The sequence below is a fragment of the Pezoporus flaviventris genome, unplaced genomic scaffold (assembly GCF_033815535.1).
Source record: "Pezoporus flaviventris isolate CSIRO_AGI_PZ_B2104156 unplaced genomic scaffold, CSIRO_AGI_Pfla_v1 ptg000047l, whole genome shotgun sequence".
Taxonomy (NCBI): Eukaryota; Metazoa; Chordata; class Aves; order Psittaciformes; family Psittacidae; genus Pezoporus; species Pezoporus flaviventris.
Window position 1 is genome coordinate 13,279,349 of NW_026892595.1, and position 18,552 is coordinate 13,297,900.

The window sequence follows — 18,552 nt, forward strand, 5'->3', positions numbered from 1 at the left end:
TCAGTATTTAGATTATTTTTTTCTCCTATCTAAACTGTTCTCATGTATCCTGCATGGCAGGTGGTGTCTGACAAACTTTGACTGTGTTTCTTCCATTCATTTATAGGTTTATGGTGGCTCTGATTTTCTCTCGCCTAGACTGGCCCAGCTGTGTGTTCCGCGATCAGCACAGAACCCATTGCGGGTCTCTACTACTGGCAATTCAGCCACTGTCCATTTCAAGACAGATCTATCAGTGACAGAGAAAGGCTTTAATGCCTCCTGGCAAGAAAATCCCGGTGGTGAGTATGCTGATTAATACAATGAGAAATTCAAGAAGTCTGATAATCAAGGATCAGCCATGCTGGCGTTTAAAGTAGGCAAACAGCATAGGGCTGAAAGCTGAAGGAGAGTTTGGGTTTTACTGGATTTGGTAACACTAAGAGATGCTGACAAACACACAGAGGAGAAAATTGTCTGACTAGCTCAGATCTAGGCCTGTTTATGTATTTTGTAACAGTCTACCTTGGTGTTGTTTCTTCTTTACATAATTAATCAAGACATTCCTGTAATCAGAAAAGAACTTCTGCATGCCAGCAGTTCTTCCCACCCACTCACCCACACAGATTCCTTTATTAGCTGAATGCTCTTGGTTTTAAACTGTGAAGTGAAAAATATCTGGGAGCGTGGCTTAACTGGGAGAACTCGGCAGACTCCAAAAATATTTGGAGTGATTAGTAAATACCTGACCTCTATAAGGTCCATCCCACATGTGATTATTTGTTCAAAGCTGTACTGGTAATCAGTAAAAGAGGAGACAGGATTAAAAGGCCTGACCACATATCTCTCTACATGGGAGTTCTTACGAGAAGGCCAATTATCAGAAAATAATTGCAATTAAAAGTAAGTAGAGGCAGATTTTAATTCTTGCAGTTTTGCTTGATTAAGCACACTGATTCATCAGTTTGTCAAGGTTTATACATCTCCTTTCTCACAAGTTTTATGAGAAAGGCACAAGATTTTGTTTTGAATAAAAGAGTTCTACAATGGTCTTTTGAATTAATCCCCTTCTGGCTTATGTTTTCTACTTAGGCCCCCTGAAGCTTTCTCATCCCTTCATGGCACCTTGCCTGTTGTACTCCAACCCCTCTCTAGCCTCTAAAATACTCACTGACCAGAATGAAATAACAGTATAGGATTTATCCTTCCAGCAGACTGCTTCCATCTACAGCAGTCCCAATATCCTTCCCTCACCCTCCTCCATCCCCTTCCAACATACAAAATTCCATTTGTTTGGTTTAGTCCTATTGAAAGCCCTGGCACTTCCCACACAGTATCTATCCTTCCAGGCTATTTAGATATTCATGAGCACTGGAGCGATTCTGGTCAGAAATACCTGAGGGTGGAGTCCTTGGGAAGCCCTCAGCTGTGTGGATAGAGAAGTGGAAACTCGAGGCTTGCCATTATTTTCTGCTCACGCAGAAAATGGAACTCCTGGCTGCCTTGGTATTTTCAGAAATGTTTTTTTCAGCCCTATGCTCAGCTAGGCATAGTCATCGCTTTCTCAGTATGCTAGGTCTGTCACATTCATATGGATGGTATTTTTGATTACTTTTACAATATCTAGGATAGAGGAATACCAGCACAAATGCTTCAGCCTTTACGACATCTACTACTGGACTGGGACTAGAAAGAAATGTTATTCACAAGCATTGTTATTGTATATTCACAAATAATGATAAAGTTATACTTTTCTGATAGTCATTTCCATTGAATTTTGTGGACAGGACACTTGAACAGTTGGATCACTCATCTTGCAAAAGTTTAATGTAAAAAAATATAAAGATAAAAGTGTTTGTAGCTTAAAAATAGATGTGGAATCTCACTGAGAGCAGAAGTGTTTGTGATTAAAATTGATTATGTTTTTTTCAGGCTGTGGTGGTATTTTCCAAGCTACGAGTGGGGAAATCCATTCTCCAAACTATCCTCAACATTATGGTAACAACGCAGACTGTTCTTGGCTTATCCAAGTTGACTCCAGCCACCGAGTCCTACTGAATTTCACGGATTTTGACATTGAAGATCGCCATTCCTGTTACTATGACAATGTTGCAGTAAGTAACAATAGATATTTCAAAAGCTTCCTTAATGAGTCTGGTGAAATGCTTGCAAAAGAGGAAGCTTACTATGCAACCTAGGCTGCAGATAGTTTCAGACTGCTAGTTGCATGGTCGTATTTATTCACTGATGATCTAAGGCTTAAATTTACAGCTAAATAGTTATTATCTAGCTCCCTTTGCTTCGCCATTGAAACAGGCTTCACAAATGTATTTCTGTGTTCTTTCAAGTTCCCACTTATATGTGGAAGGATCTTGAAAGCAGTGCATATTGCACCCTGGCACATTTTTCCTTTTGGTGGTATGAGTTGTATTTAGTACTGCAGGAATAACCTCATACATAGATGGCTGGGTTTATGACCTTCTTTCTCATTTTAGTTCAGTTTATGACTGCTTGCTCCAAGCCATAGCCTGGACTGCCACATATATGATAGATTGCACAGTCTTACAAACTCAGGACAGAGGGAGATCTGCATCCAGAGGGAATTGTGGCTGGCTGGTTTTCTTTATGTATTGTACTATCTCTTTATGTATATGTACTGTGTACTCAGGTGCTCCTCAACTGTCTGTTTAATTGCTTCATTAGAGCCACTGCTCTGTTAAAAGCTTCACATTGCTGTTGTTTTGTGAGCTTTTGTTGATGTCACAGAAATTCAACTTGCTGCTCAATCAGTGCACAACAATGAAGAACTCCCCACATCTCCACTTGGCCTTTTTGGGAACAGAGACATGAAATCCTGACCTTTGATGTCAGATTGCACTTCACTCAGGACAAAGGCATGTGTGATCAGTACCAGTCAGATAAAGCACAGTGGCTGTAGCCCCAGATCCAGCTTCCCTCTCCTTGGTAAACTGTCATTCACAGAGAACTCAATTTGGCAGGAACTGAAACTCTTTTGAAAAGAACATCAGTTTTAACAGCATTGCCCCCTAAAGCTTTTATGTACTGAACCAGAAAAAAGGAAACGTGTCCCTGTTTTGCTGAGCAGAACTGAAGATTTCATTTGGCCACAAAGCATCCTTGTACAATGACTGTTCATTATTTTTCTGATTCTGAAGCATAGGCAAATATGGGTCTGTCTTTTTTTTTAAATTGTTTAACTACAGCAGGGAGGGTCGTTGCAAGTGCAAATCTATTGGAAAAGCTTCCAAGGCTTCTATGATAGAACACAGGAGTAGGAAATCACATTGCCTGACAGAAACACAGGCCATCTGAAATACCAGCACTGGTATAAATGCCAAAAAGAATTCAGAAATTAAGGGCTAAATTCTGATAAGACTTAATAAACAAGGTTCTCTTTTAAACTTGATGCCAATGGATGTATACATCTATCTAAAAACTTTGCAGACCATTCAACTCCATAAGCTACATGCAGTTACAGGCGTAACTCCCATTACCTTTATGCACCAGATACAGGTGCTGAGTTTTTAAGCCTTGAAAGGCATCAGTCCTCAGCTGTCAGAGGAGATGGCTGTTGTGGAGCTCTTTGCCTGAGTGGAGTTTACAGACCATTGCAGTGCAGTGACACCCCTTGTCCTCTATTGCCATATGAGTATCTGTTGTTTGCTTTTCGATTTCTTGGGGGTGGTACAGGAAGAAGTTGCCCATCAACTCCAGATGTGCAAATACAACTGAAGAACAATGTGTGCAGGGAGAGAGATTTAAATTTAATGCAGGCATCAATCACTGCCCCTCGAGTGGAAGGTGGTTTGAAAACTGGTGACAGAGAATGCTGATTTGAAGCCAAGAGATAGCAAAGGGCTCTGAGACTCTGTGTTTGAGATAAAGAAGAGCTTTTCAGTGCTAATATAGAGGAATCAGGAGGGCAAGAAAGGAGTGGATGGGGTTTCTTTCTCTACCTGGTATGCCAGTAAGCACAAAACCACTTGTTACCAACACCTGGAAGTGATTTGTGTTCATCTTATTCCAAGGCTTCCTATATGCCTCACTCCCAGGAGAACAGAGTGAGTGGCACAGAGTGCCTGGAAATATGTAAGTAGAAGCCTGTTTGGTGAATGGTCTGGGAATTGCATTCCAAAAGATGTGTAAATGGAAAAAATGGGCTAAGGAAGCAGCTGGGAGTAACACAGTGGTTCCATCCTTTTCTGTTTCTCAAATTTTTACTCAAATTTTTATGGAGTTTATTTGCTCTGTGAGTTCTCTTGAGGCTTCCCTCCACCCTTGAGCGTACCAGTGGCTTTTTCCTTCATTCTTCCCTTTTGGGATCCACTCATTCTTCCCTGTTTTATGACCTAGACTATTTATTTTTTTTAATATATATTTCTACCGTGAATTACTGTCTATGGGGAACACATGAAAATGTGTGTTTGGTTGGGTTGGGTTTTTTCCTGTAACATTTTCTATTGTGCATTTGTTATGTGAGTAAAATGGAAGGAGGGAAAATAGTCATGTCTGCTGCTTCTTGGCTATGCTGCAACTCCAAAAAGCCTAGTGCATTTTTCAGCTCAGCTCATGATCGTAAGTGAATTTGAGCACAGATGCAGGTTCAGCCAAGTGAATTCGAAGCCTGTAACGGTAAACCACGGTGTAACTGCTCCGAGCTCCCTCTAGAGTAAATGGGTGGAGTGCACAGAGAAGGGTCAAGGCCACCAAAAAGCACTTTCTTCATTCACCTAGCTGCATAAATTTAGTTGATTCTTCAGTTTCTGTGCCTCAGTTCTGTACCTTATCTATTCTTGTAAGAGATGAACATGTCTTCATTACTAAATGAGGATACATAGCCTTTGCTTTTTCTGATCTCAAATACAACTCAGTTATTCTGTAGAAAGCATAAGGTCTTCAAGAAGAATTTTGTTGTCACTGTCACCATACATAAGGAATAAAGTTTTAATCTCTCCTTCTGTACCAGCCCATTTCTACCTGGAGAGTGTGTCTTACAACAAACAAATCTGTTTCTTTGAAGGAAAATAGAGGGAAAGAACTAGTGAATGAGCTAATTCCTGCATTTTTTTCCCCCATGTGTTTAACCAGTATAGTATCAGACGCAACACCAGGAGTACTGGTCAGCAAGAGTTTGACATATTTAAGGACTCAAGATTTGAGCATGTGGCTCAGAAGGCAGTGCTTGTAGCAAGGGAGAAATAGTTTGTTCTTTTCAGTGGCTTTCATTAAGTAAATGTTATTTTTCTTTCCTGTTGCAGTGTAACAAGTAGTGTGCAGGAATATAGAAATGTAAGCCTCTGGGAGCTAGAGAGAAGGTATGACTTCATTTATTCCAGGTGCTGGCAGAGAGGATCTTCCAAGAGAGGACAGCTAGAAAAATGGGGAGTTTTTATAGCTCAGAAGACAAAAACTATCTTCTTTTTGTCATGTGCTTTTGCCAAATGGAGGACACATTTGAACAAGAAGGCAATGAGTCACTCAGTTATGCTTGTTGCGGAAAAGGAAGGGCAAACTGCTTCTCTGCAAAGCGCAAATGAAAACTTGTCTTTTAAGTAAGCAAATGCATCGTTTTCCTTTACTCATTCAGCCACAGAAACGCAGTTCTCAGATGTTTCCAAAATCACTTTAAGAAACTGAGGAGAGAGACACAACTCTTTCCTGAGCTAGTGTGTGAATATTGTGGTTTCTGATCTAGATTCAAGACTGAAATCCTCCCTATGAAATAGTTTAAGCTAATAAATAGCAGGTGAGCAAAAATGATGAAGCCATAAAATATCCATGTGTTACTGTTCCTGCTTAACTTTGTAGTTGACATAGCTTCTAAGAGTTGCTGTTGTATCTCACTAATGCTTATGCTGAACTGTTTCTGGAATCCGATTTTTACCAAGTGGAATCGTTTCCAGGTTTCTGAAAGAGGAGACAGTACTATCTTCAGGCAAACTGTGCAGAAACAGCAAATACCTCTGATTTAGAAAATGTTTCTCTGACTTCATGCTCATCTCCCAGTATTACCACAGAAAGACTTCATTATTCCAAAAAGCTCTTGGAATAAAACATCTTCTTAGTCTCCTGTGTTACTCATCCCAGCTGACTGAGAAAGCTCAACTACTAGAGTCTCACCACAGTCCATGTGTCAATGGTCATATCCTCAGCTGTGCAGGGTGGCGCAGATCCAGCAAAACATAAACAAGGAGTTTATGTGTAGCCAGGCACTCTCTCTGCAATCTGTCAATGCAACACTTAGTTCGAGCATTCAGGTAAAATCCTCTCACCACTGTCTAGGGAAAGATAGTACCTAAAATCCTAAGGGTTATTTTGCTAGTCATTATTTCTTTCCACATTCCATGGTTTGTGGTTTTTAACTCCAGTCTGTTGTATATACAGAATATATGTGCAGAGAAAGAATAAACACTGCACACTATGTATTACAGGGCTGATAGTGGCAGGATGCCAAGAGAAGAAGGTTGAATGGATGGATATTTTGGGTCTCTTTACCAGGTACTCATTTTTGCAGACATTGCAGTACACTTAATACTCCATTACAAGGTCCCACACAGGTAGCTAGTGTTATAGGCCCAAGGGCAAATGTTTAATTTATGAATACACCATTGGCCATGTAGAGTATGTCAGCAGATTAAGCAGGGGTTTTGTCCTTTGTTTCTCAGCTTTGAGGTTTATTTGAGGCTGGTCACCTTTATCTCAGCTACTGTTTTTTATATATTTATATATAATATATATATAGCAACACTGCACTGCATTATACAGTTTTAATTAGAAATCTTTAATTCATTGATACTGCACTGCTGGAATTTGAGGCATTTTGAAGTAAAAGAAGACAATCTCAATAAGAAGTACATTTCTTCTGAATCAGTGACATTATTTTGCTCAAAGCAGGCTTTTAGATAGCTTTTAACATCCTAGCACCTGAATATCTTCCAGTCCTCCACCCATGTTTTTATCCATATTCTCCTCTAATTTGTTATAGGTACCTGAGTCACAGATTATAGTAAATTGCATGCCTGCTGTAATGTAGGGCGTTAATACTGCAACAGGAACTTAATTCAACTGTTGTTGCTGCCCAGTAGCCCAGAGGTTCTTCCTCTGTGGCTCATGCAGCCGTGCTGATGGCTCCAGTGCTCATCACTTCTGCAACCAGGCACAAGGGCTCTGAGACTGACCAATGCCTTCAAACACAGGAGCAACAAATCATGTCTGCTGGAGTGCTAGGGAAGATTGGTGGGAGACTCTGAGACGTGCTGGTTTTCCCTCTCTGTGGTTTCTGTTATTATAATTTCGATGTTGCTTAAGCTAGAAACTCACTGGTTTTAACTTCACTTTCCTTCTTTTCTTGATTGTGAAACGGGGAGGAAGGAAACAAAATTATCAGCTGTAGGGGGTGGGGGGAAAGAGAAGGAAGGCATTTGTGGTAAAATTAAAAGTGAAGTTTTGCAAACACCTCTACTTCCTTTCTCACTTTTTTTTTTAAACTTTACCCTCTGCTTAAATAACACCTCATGTTTATGTGTGTAATTCAGCACCCTAAAGATATTGTAAAGCATAGATGCATGGGCTCTGATCCTGGATGCTGGGTGCGTGTATCTTTAAACCGTAGTCCTAGTGTCTTCTTTTCATGGTTTTCACTGGTGCACTAGTTTCATGTTAGCAGCATAAAGTGGTCTTTATTGAGGCAAGGTGTAGGGTTTAACTGAATAAAAGCTACATGTAAACTCATGTTAGCCATTAACAGAAAACTATAAACATATGCGGATATCTGGATTGTTAAAGGAGAGTTGCTTTCGTATCAGATACACACAGGAAGATGGTTACCTGGTGCATTTTTGTTACAAAGGCTACAGTAGCTTCAGCCTGTAATACACGTGTTTTTTTGAAATGGCCACAGACTTCAGATAGGCAGTGTACAGTCTGTTTGCACTGCCCATGCCAGAGCTGTATCAGGATCAAAATGTAAAACCAAAAGGGAGGGAAAGAAATAAAAGTCTTCTCAATATTCCTGTTGAAATGAAATACTTCATTTGTTCTTTTCATGACAGGTATTTGATGGTCCCAGCAGTGAAGCACCACTTCTTAGAAAACTCTGTGGAACTCAGCTTCCTCCTCCTATCACATCCTCCAAGAACCTGATGTACATCCGAATGCATTCTGATGCAACCATCCAGCACAGGGGCTTCAGTGCCCGCTTCACTGAAGGTAATTTTGTCATTTACATTAACAGATATTTGTCTACTCACCAGTTTGTTTGTGTTAGTCACAATCTTTTAACACAGCTGATAACGTGAGGTGTTGTTTCTGTGCGTACTGCCTACCAGTGTGTATCTTAAACAGGACTGAAATTTTCCAAATAGCAGATTAAGGAATTTAAAATATAAGGATCATCTTAGATTCTTTGACTGAGGAAAAAATGTACTTCTTATAGCGAGGCATCTAGCACAGGTCAGCTGCCTCTTTTTAATACTCTCTAGAGGGTAAGCTATCCATAACTGTCCTGAGACAAATGTGCAACTGGCAGTTTCTATGGACCTAGTGACAAAATAACATTTTATATGTCCATCCATGCACATGAATCTGAAGAGCTATAAAAGAATTCTGTGTGGTGCTGTTGATGAAGTCCATGAATTCCAACCTGCAAGCTGTGCCAAGTATCAACTATTCAATTTGTGAAGGACTAATTGGTATTTTACATGGTTTTGTTTTTAATGAAGAATTGCACCAACTGGGCAAAACTTCCCATGAAATTACATATGATTTTATGATTGGAGATTTTCCTTTTTTTTTTCCACAGTAACTTTGGAAGCACTTTTCCCCTACGATACAGCCACTTAGATTTTGCAGAGACAATCTCTTTCTCTCATTTTCTTAGGATTCTTTTCACTATAAATTAGTACTTTGCCCAGAAATGCTTTTTTCTCTGAAAATATTGTGCAAAAATTAGAATAAAGAAATCAGAAATTTGCATCAGCGAAAACCTCAGGAACCACAGTTATTGAAGTATTAGTTAAGGTTTTTAACTGGGAATTTCTGACTAACAACTATGAATGCTTAATTTTTTAAACGTTCTCAGAGCACATTTACTGGATTAGGCCCTGCACAAAACATGCCTGGTGAGCAGGCTCTTCCTGGCTAGGATGTAAGCAACCCAGCTTTCCTCTTCCTGAGAAAACCCTGCAAGTCCTATCTCCTGCTGGATGTTTTAGGCAACACAGCAGGATAAATGAATCTCAGTCTTTGGTACCTAACTCCCCTCCTTACTGTTTAAAGCAGCTGTGTGTTAAACTCAGATATGGGGGGGTTATGATGAGTCAGTATGGTAAGAAATGAGGCATGGCAGCACTCAGCACTGCTAGCAAAAGTTATGCAGTCAGCCAAGCTCTTGCACGTGTGTAACATTTCACACAATTGCAGTTTTGTTGAAGCAGCTCGCAAGAGGATCATGCCAATGCAATGTGATGCCATCCTTGGGCACTGAAATGTTCTGCAGTTTGGAAAGTTCTGAAGAGTTTCTTATGATTTTTTTTTCTTTTTAGTTGCCAACATAGGCAAATTATCAGAGAAATGGGTGTATGAGTGTATTTATTTCAGCCAAGTTATTATGGTCCCAAGATTGCTCTTCTGGGCTATAAGGAGCTGATAAAGATGAGATCTGTTCCCAGGTCACTCTGGCTTCTCTCACATGGTCAGCCAGGTGTAGCATGGCCTGTGGATCCAGGTCAAGAACGTATACCCAGTGTTGGTGGGTCATTGAGCTAGACCTCAAGTCTCTTCTGATAAATTACTATCATGAATTTGATCCTCATTTCACATTGATTTAGCATGTTACATTTTATGCATTCATCTTCATCACAGAATCTAAGATATGTGTGTATCATACATAAATGTCTCTCTGTGTGTATGTGTTTTGTTCTAAAGCATGCGGAAGTTTCATAGAGTCAGATTCAGTTGGGGGAGCAATTTCCTCTCCTCTGTATCCTTTCAAATACCCAAAAAATCAGAACTGCAGCTGGATTATTCAGGCTCAGGAACCATGTAAGTAAAAACATCTTTTATAGTTAGCTGGGATGACTAACATCCTCACCATTTTTTCTGTAATAACAATACAAAGTCCTCTTTTATTTCTCTAGGAAGTTCTGCATCCTGGTAGCTGGAGAGTGTGGCTCTCCTAATCTGTCCTAAATCAGATTTAACTGTAAAAGATTTAGTGCATAGTGAGGAAAACAGTTTACAACTCTGTCATCTTAGCTGATTTATTGTTACTCAAGTGTTGCAATTATAAATGAGGTGTTGAATATTATGTGAAGTTGGACTTGTCTGTGAGAAAATCTAAGTAAGAGATTTATATATAATTATAGCACTCGTATTTAGCTGACCCTATTTTGGTCTGGATTTCTCAAGCTAGAGTTGTGTTAGATCAAATCTAAGCTGTTAACATAACAACTACAAAAAAATCCCAACGACAACAAAAAGAGAACAAAAGAAAAAAACAAACAACAAAAACCAAACCCAGTTAACTAATGAGAAAAGGTACAGAGGAATTTCAATTTCAAGTACAAATAAAAATTAAACGAACTGATCTTATCTGCACAGATACCCTCTCAGATGTTCCTGTCATTTTATACACAGATTTACGATTGATCATAAAGCACCAGATATTTGCTGTCAGATACTGCTACTACCTTTAATACCCAGTGTTACCTTTACTTTGTATAAGAGTCCTAAAAAATATTTATAGTTGGGTAATAATATCCTGGTAACATAATTAAAAATAAACATTTATTTTAAATAGCAACTACTGAACTTCAGTTGTAGATCTGATATTTACCCATTGTTGTTAAGAACATAGAATGTTCCAGCCACATTTATAAGTTTATTTTGAGAAGTTATATAATGGAAATCAATTTGCCAAAGAAAGCACCAACAGAAAAATCAAGGGATAGACAATACTTCTTTTTTTTTAATTTTTTTTTTAGCATAGTTTCTTATACAAATACATGAAAAGGGCATCAACAAAGCTCTTCCTCACCTACACAACATTTATTTTTAAAGACAATCTTTTCCTGGGTTCAGGTGGAAAACTCATACATAACTGTTGTCTTCCGAATTAAATCAGTATGACCAGAAAAATGCTTTATAAGTAGCAGCCTGTGTATGTAATGGCTTCCCCCACTTACCGCCAGGACCACTACATACCACACGCCACTCACACAGCATTACATACGTACATACATACATACAGTACGTTACACAACCATATGCAATAGATTTAGCCAATGACAAACCACCGCAGAGTTCCTGCTCTGCTTTTACGGAGAAGGCCAGCAAGTCTCCTGCTCTTTGCCACCCACTGTGTTTATCCTTTTAGCTTTGTATCCTGAGGACCTGCATTGATAGCTGTAATTGATTGACCAGACAGGACACAAAGGAGTGCCAAAAAGGCAGACTAGGCAGCTGAATGCCAGTCAGTGGCACCCTGCTGAATGCAGCGCCTGGATCCACGTCTGTCACTTCATTTTGTTCTGGCTAATTAATTGTAGCGAAAGAGAAGCAAAATTATTTGTGTCAAATTCAGGCTTGGCCAATGTGGGAAAAAACTTAGTTATCTTCTAAAGCATGAGATTTTCTGACCTTCTCGAACTGCATAGGAGCTCTATGGCCAGATGAAACTACTGTCACAGCATGGCATTGAGGACAGCCTCTCTTCTTCCAGCTGTGACTTCACCTTTGTTCATACCAGACAAGCAAGAGCAACACGAGAGTCAAAATTACCCTGAGTCAGAAATCCTCTTTTTCAGGATGTAGCCTGCTGTCCAAGGGTGTGGAAAATCCAATTCTGTACAAATATAGCTGAGGGTCGTTAATGATCCTTTAACCAGTCCAGTTGATGCATTTGGAATGTTACAAAACAATGAAAGAACCAGCTCTTTCTAAGCCTGGAGCAGGGCAGTGTCAATTCACATTTTGTCTGGATCTATGGTATAGATCACAAAGGGACAGAAGGTCACGGATACGTAGAAAGAAGTTTTGTTTCTGAATGTGTGTAGATTTTTCCATGTTGTGTTTGCTGACATTTTCAGTACATAATGAACCTGTTTAGATATCGGGAAACTTAGATTCATGTGTATGTGTTAAATCCTATGCTTCTAATGTCAATTGTGCTAGAAAGCACTGAAATAGGAAGAGATATACTAGGACCTTTTCAGGAAGGATTAATGTACTTCCGTCAGATTCATTCCATGTATCAGAGAATAAACTATTTCATTTGTTTACATGTAACAATTTCTCTGTGAAATGCCAAACTTCTGTTTAAGTTTTTACTCTTTGCTGTTGCCAGTCAGTCACGTCACACTCTCATTCACTGACCTCGATATTGAAAGCAATCGACAAAACTGCACAATGGATTTTGTGGAAATTTTGGATGGGAATAACTACGAGGCTCCTCTTCAAGGTATTGTACCTTTGCCTTGTTTATTTATATATGGAACTACACCCAAGGTGAGCAGGAGAAGCTCTTCTGTGAGTGTCCTCCTGCTTCATGGATTTTCTCTGATAAAGGAAGCTCCTTTATCAGCAGACTGGGAATGGAGGATAAGTCTTCATTATGAAGAGCACTGTCCTCCCAGGTTCTGACTGTACTCCTACTAGCTTGTAGTTTAGGGTTGACTCCAGCTGCCTTTTCCTTCCTCCTCAGCTGAACAATATTGGGAACCGAGCAATTCAGTTTAAACTGAATTCCCAAATAATTGTACAAAAACATAATGTAACCCACACTCATAAGCACAGCTCACAGTAAACGCAGGTAAAGAAAGCTGCAGATTTCTGGGAACAGAAAATGGATTTTCCTCAGCCCCTGGAAAGTCTGATTTTCTGCTTGTTCCTGAGTTTTCTACAGCTTTCTCCTGACATAGCTGTTCAGACGCATCACCTTCAAGCGGCAGGAGTCTCGAGAAGCAAAATTCAGTGCTTATATGCTAGGAAGCCTTGAGAGATCCCTGGCCGCAGGGTAGTCCTGACTCCCCTCACATCCCTGGGGTTGCCTCAAATTCCATCCTGTGAAATTTGGAGTATCTGTGACTTGAGTATGCTTTTCATTACTCTACTTCTGTATATGCTCCTTTGTCAGGAGTCAGGCTGCACTCAATTTGAATGGCTTGTAACTAAGAGCAGAATTGGGTTTTGGTCTCCTGCCTTTGGCTTTGACTTGGGAAGAGGACCAGAATACTAGCTGCTATCTTTCTTTTACTGTCAGATGCCTTTCTGCTAGATCATCACTCATATTTTTAATCCCCATGTTACAATCCATTACAAGAGAACCGGTCTCTTATTTGTTGCTTTTTTTTTTTTCAATCAGAACCCAGTGAATGAAATGGAAACTACTGTCAGATACATTTGATAGGATTTTATTTTAATTATCAATTAGGCTGTAATTTCTGGATAGAGTGAACACAAAGGAGCTCAGTAACAGAATAGCCAGTGACCAGGGAGCCTGGAGTGCAGGAGGTCTTTCCTCTGTTAACAAAAATTGCCACCAGACTTGAGTTCTGTGTAAATGAAATGGAGTATTTCATTTTTTATGTAGATTATATTGACAGTGGCAGTTGTACACAAGAGAAGTTACTCATGGTTGCTGTCAGTCATTGTTAAATTAGCAATAGTAATTACATTCTGAACACCTTTTTTCTTCTCTCTGGCTTGTTCTCTTTCAGGCCGTTACTGTGGCAGTACTATACCACATCCTGTCACTTCTTTTGGTAATGCTTTGGTGGTGAACTTCATCTCCAATGACAACAATGTTGCTGCCAGCGGTTTCCATGCCACCTATGCTGCATCGTCATCATGTAAGTCCACATGACAGATGTTGCTAGCTTATGCCTCTGACTTCTAAGGAAAAGAACAGATCCTGTATCACTTTGTCTCTCTGACATACCCTTTTTGAAAATCCTCTGTTGCCCTTCCTCTTTTTGGCCAAGGTCTCAGCAAGCATGTCAACAAGCTAAAGAACAAGACAACAGAGAAATGCTTTCTTGATTAGCAAATGCTCTGGTTCTGCCAAGGTAGTTTTTTTTAATGTCATCCTTCTCAAGCCTCTGCTGTCTCCTTCTTCTTGCAGCCTGTGGGGGTGCTTTCCACATGGACAGAGGAGCTTTCAACAGTCCTGGCTATCCCGAACCATATCCACTCAACACCGAGTGTGTCTGGAGGATTCTCAGTTCCCCTGGCAACCGGCTCCAGCTGTCCTTCATGTAAAAGCATTGCCAGGGGTTATTATTCAGCTCTTTAACAGACCTGAAGGAAGGGTTCTCTATGTTTATTAGGAAATGTGATCACCAGATGATAAAGCTGGAACATGTTTTTAGAGTAACTTGGAAAGAGAACACAGCAGTGGTTAGTGGCAGCTTGCAATCGGTGTTCTCCTATGTTAGTCATTGCTTATACTAAGACATATACAGCATTATATAAATAGACAGTTTATTGTTTGAGCAACACAGGATGCTGAAGAAGCCAGTTCTCACTCACTTCTGAACAAGCAGAAATTTAGCATTTCTCTGCCTTTGTAAAGAAAAGAAAATTCCTACTGTTTCCCTAATTACTGAATTCATTGTAGTATTTATTATATAGCTGAGTAATACAGAGGACCAAGATACTCCACAGATTCTAGGGTTAAAATTGATATGAAACTCTTCAAAACTTCTCCAGCAATTACATCAGTGGAGGCACAAGAGGGGCCAAGAAAGTATCTGAAGGAATTTTGTTTCCCCTTCAGCAAAGTAACTTTCCTTTGAAGACTTACAGGAAAAGTTACACGTGATCCACAGAACAATGTGGACTCCTTTAGCAGGGTCGTTAAGTTGTTCTTTAACCGTGATGTGGATTTCTGAGCCTCTCTGTTTCCCGGCATCTAACAGTGGCTGCTGCCAAGAAGTAGAGCACTGACCCTTTGCAGTCAGCTAATCAAGAAAGAGCAAGAAAAGAAAAGTAATTCTGAAACCTGCATTTACATTTAATCAGAACAAAAGGAAAATTTGCCCAGTAACATGCTGACTGCACAAGGTGCAATTTGTGAGGTACGGACTGATTCACTAACGCCATAAAAAGGACATTCTGTTCCTCCTTTTACTCACCAAAGCAGAGAAAAAGTACTACAGCCTGAAAGCATTTTCCAAGATATTTGCTACAAAATAATGAATAACTGCTTCTCAGAATCAAAACAGAAATCTAGTGTGAGGCAGAAACTCAGTGGAACATGTACTCAGTTATATGAAGTGACACTGAGTAAATGTAAACTCTTTTTCTTCAGTTACACATAGCTGAAAGGCAAGCTGAAAATATGGGAAAGTATGGCGTAATTGTGTTAGAGAGCAATATTTATTTTATTTCATTTAATATCAGGAGTTTATAAAGTTTTGTTGGCATGAGGCATTCATTTTCTTCAGCTCAGTCTGAACAGAAACGCCTGTCTTGCAATTTGAGGGTTAGCTTTAAATTAGATTGAAGGATATCCAGATGAGTGGTTGAAATCATTTCACAGCATGTGTATGCTGAACACATATGGCTATATTCAGGACTGGAAGGGAGGAGCTGTTACCAGAAAATTAGAAAACACAAATATCTGGGGCATTGGTTAGAAGAGATACTCTCTGGAATCTTTACTGTATGTTCACAGCCTTCTTCTGAAAAGTACGTTGGATTGGATCAAAGCACTTCACTTAGAATAACAGATCATGGTTTTTAGAATATATTTATCATTCAGCTTAGTGTAATAACTGCAAATTTATAATTTGATTACTAAATCCTGTTCCTTTTCTAAGGTAAAAATTGATTTAGAAGAGTTCATAGCAAACATTATTATTATTTTGCACACCCCGCTATGTGAAACTCAGGCCAAAGAAACAGTAATATTTCACAGATCTGGAGAAACCCCTAAGGGATTTCTGAGCTCTGAGGTATTAACTAGAAATTAATGTAGGCTTTTGGCAATTGTTTTCTCACCAGAGAGTGTACTGAAATCTGTATCTGCAGTACTACCAGGTGATGAGAGTGACTTCCCTCTACTGGAGGGGTTTGCTGCTGCCATCTTAACTGTTGCAGCAGGATATCAGCTTCAGGGGGATTAGTGGCTTGGTAGGGCAAACTCTGAGGCATGTGCCAGTTGTATGCCTGCTAATGTTCTTCTACTGCTCTTGAAACAGAGCGTTTCAGGTGGAAGATAGTAGTGGCTGCACCAAAGATTATGTGGAGATTCGTGAAGGGAATGATACAGGCAGGCTGGTAGGACGATTCTGTGGGAACTTCTTGCCTTCAAATTATACGTCTGTCATTGGACACATCCTGTGGGTCAAATTTGTCTCGGACAGCTCAGGCACTGACACTGGCTTCAGGGCCACATTCTCTCACTGTAAGTAAATGTTATTTAACTGAAAACTAATCTGTTGTAACACTTTTGAAACAATATAAAAAAGTGATCATTTGTTCCTGTAAAATCTATTAGATGTTTGTTGATGTTCGTAAGGCTGTAAATTCACCTAAAAAATATTCTGCGACATGTCTGCTGAATGTAAAGGGATGATCCAAAACACGTAAGACCAGAACTCATGTGCATGTATGTTAAGTATAACATAACCAGAAGAATTCAGTGTGACGTTCTATCTTTTTAAATTGTCGTAACAGACAGTATTTATTCAGATTGATCGTATTTCCTTTCCAAACGCAGAAAGTTTCACGGATTATATAAAATGTCCTCTATTTCATTGTCTGCTTTCTAACAGTTTATCACCTGGTTTTCAGATTCTTCCTTCAGCAATATTGGGCTGTGAAGATGCAAGAAAGAGCTATATACTAAAAACTTCTATGGCATCCCTAGTTTACCAGTAGCCTGTTAGAGTTAAAAATATCCCACCATATGTCTTTGCTACCTGTGAGTGAGGAATGGTATTTGATTTTTATGTTTCCATTTCTTAGACAATTGACGAATTAAGAAAAAAACCCATTTAGTTCCCAGTGTTTCATTTTGCTTTTGAAGTGCAACTCCATTTTCTTTCAAGTGTATTTTCCAGTTTGGATCTAGATGCCAACAATCAGGAAGCAGAGCTAGAAGAAAAGCAAACAGTGCCAGCTCATAGATACAAAATTTCAAGGGATCATTGCGAAGTCAGTCTGACTTGCTGCATGAGCAGACTGCTGAAGCTAAATATCCACAAGCTAACAACAAGAAAATAATTAGATATGCATCCTAGGACTGTCCGAGGCACAACTCTATGCCTCACAGTGCTGTCTAATCCTAAGTAAATAGTCAGATCAGCCAAAATGGAAGATGTATTCCAGGCTGGGCCCTGGTTCTTCTTTTGATCCATGTGAATTAGAAGCATTAGTTGTCTCTGTCTTGTTTTTCAGTGTATGAAAATGACATTGTGGGAAACAGTGGACAAATAGCTTCACCACAGTGGCCCAGAAGTTACCCTCACAATTCTAATTACCAGTGGAGAATAAGTGTTAATGCTTCACAAGTTATCCATGGCCATATCCGGCAGATGGACATTGAAAACCACGGCAGATGCCAGTATGACAAGCTAAAGGTGATTTCATTGTGAGAAGTTACATTATTTCAATTAACTTCGATAAAAATAATGGCTAGAAAACCTATGAGAGGAATGGAAGAATTTCCAAGGATCCGGTGTGGTTTACTGCTTTTGCTGTGTCATCTTTTCAATAATTATTAGCTATAGAAGGGTCGCATGCCCTTTATCTCCCTAACAGATATTTCCAATCTGTAAATTTGAAGCTTATTTGATATTTCCAATCTGTAAGTTTGAAACTTAAGTCCATGATGGTACAATCCTGAATATTCAAATCAAAGAATTTCAGGTCAGATGCCAGGTTGAACTTTGCTCTGTGCTGATCCAGTTGGGGACAACAGTGATAATAACATCTCAGTGCCTTTAAAAATAAGTTTCTTTTAAAATCCTACACGGAACAATCCTTTACTTGCACCTTCTTTGATCTCTACATCAGTAATTTGCTGTTTGCCATAGGAAAGTACCTCTTTGGTTGTTTTTTCTGTACCCTTCTGTAATACAGTCTAGCTTTTTTTACCAGGCTAAAAAATACAGTGCATGTGGTGCTAACCAAAATGGAACAATAGAGGGAACAAGTTGTTTCTGAATTTAGCTAAACATAAATGCCTAGTTAAATAAGGTAAATACCTTCTTCTCTTTCTTTTTTTTTTATTAACCAGCTGATTCACCAGTTAATACTAGTTCGGTATATTCAGTATAGTCAATTCTTTATTAATTCACTGATATGCAAATCTGATCAAAAATGATCAAAAAGGAAATATAACTCTCCTTCATCTCATGTCAGATTTTCACAGCATTTTCCTTCTTCTAACTCAGCCTGCTTTTCTGTGTCTGTCACTCTGAAAGCAAAATCAGCTAGACATTCAGTCAGTGTGAATCACTGGCCTTTATCCTGGCTCAAGGATGAGATCTTCAGTGTAATATGAATGTTTATTTAACATTTAGAAAAAATAATTATTGCATATTTAGC

The 18,552-nt window shown here is 39.3% G+C and overlaps 1 protein-coding gene across 3 annotated transcripts in view; it reads left to right on the forward strand.

The window, feature by feature from the left end:
• The window catches only part of CUBN (cubilin), a 398,149-nt gene that overhangs the window by 72,178 nt on the left and 307,419 nt on the right, over window positions 1-18,552 (forward strand). For all 3 annotated transcript variants that reach the window (XM_061468346.1, XM_061468343.1, XM_061468344.1), the window contains exons 30-38: window positions 107-281; window positions 1,912-2,093; window positions 8,052-8,208; window positions 9,925-10,041; window positions 12,344-12,457; window positions 13,716-13,847; window positions 14,120-14,252; window positions 16,200-16,405; window positions 17,401-17,582. In XM_061468346.1, the coding sequence (XP_061324330.1) occupies window positions 107-281; window positions 1,912-2,093; window positions 8,052-8,208; window positions 9,925-10,041; window positions 12,344-12,457; window positions 13,716-13,847; window positions 14,120-14,252; window positions 16,200-16,405; window positions 17,401-17,582 (1,398 nt within the window). The remainder of the gene's footprint in view (window positions 1-106; window positions 282-1,911; window positions 2,094-8,051; window positions 8,209-9,924; window positions 10,042-12,343; window positions 12,458-13,715; window positions 13,848-14,119; window positions 14,253-16,199; window positions 16,406-17,400; window positions 17,583-18,552) is intronic.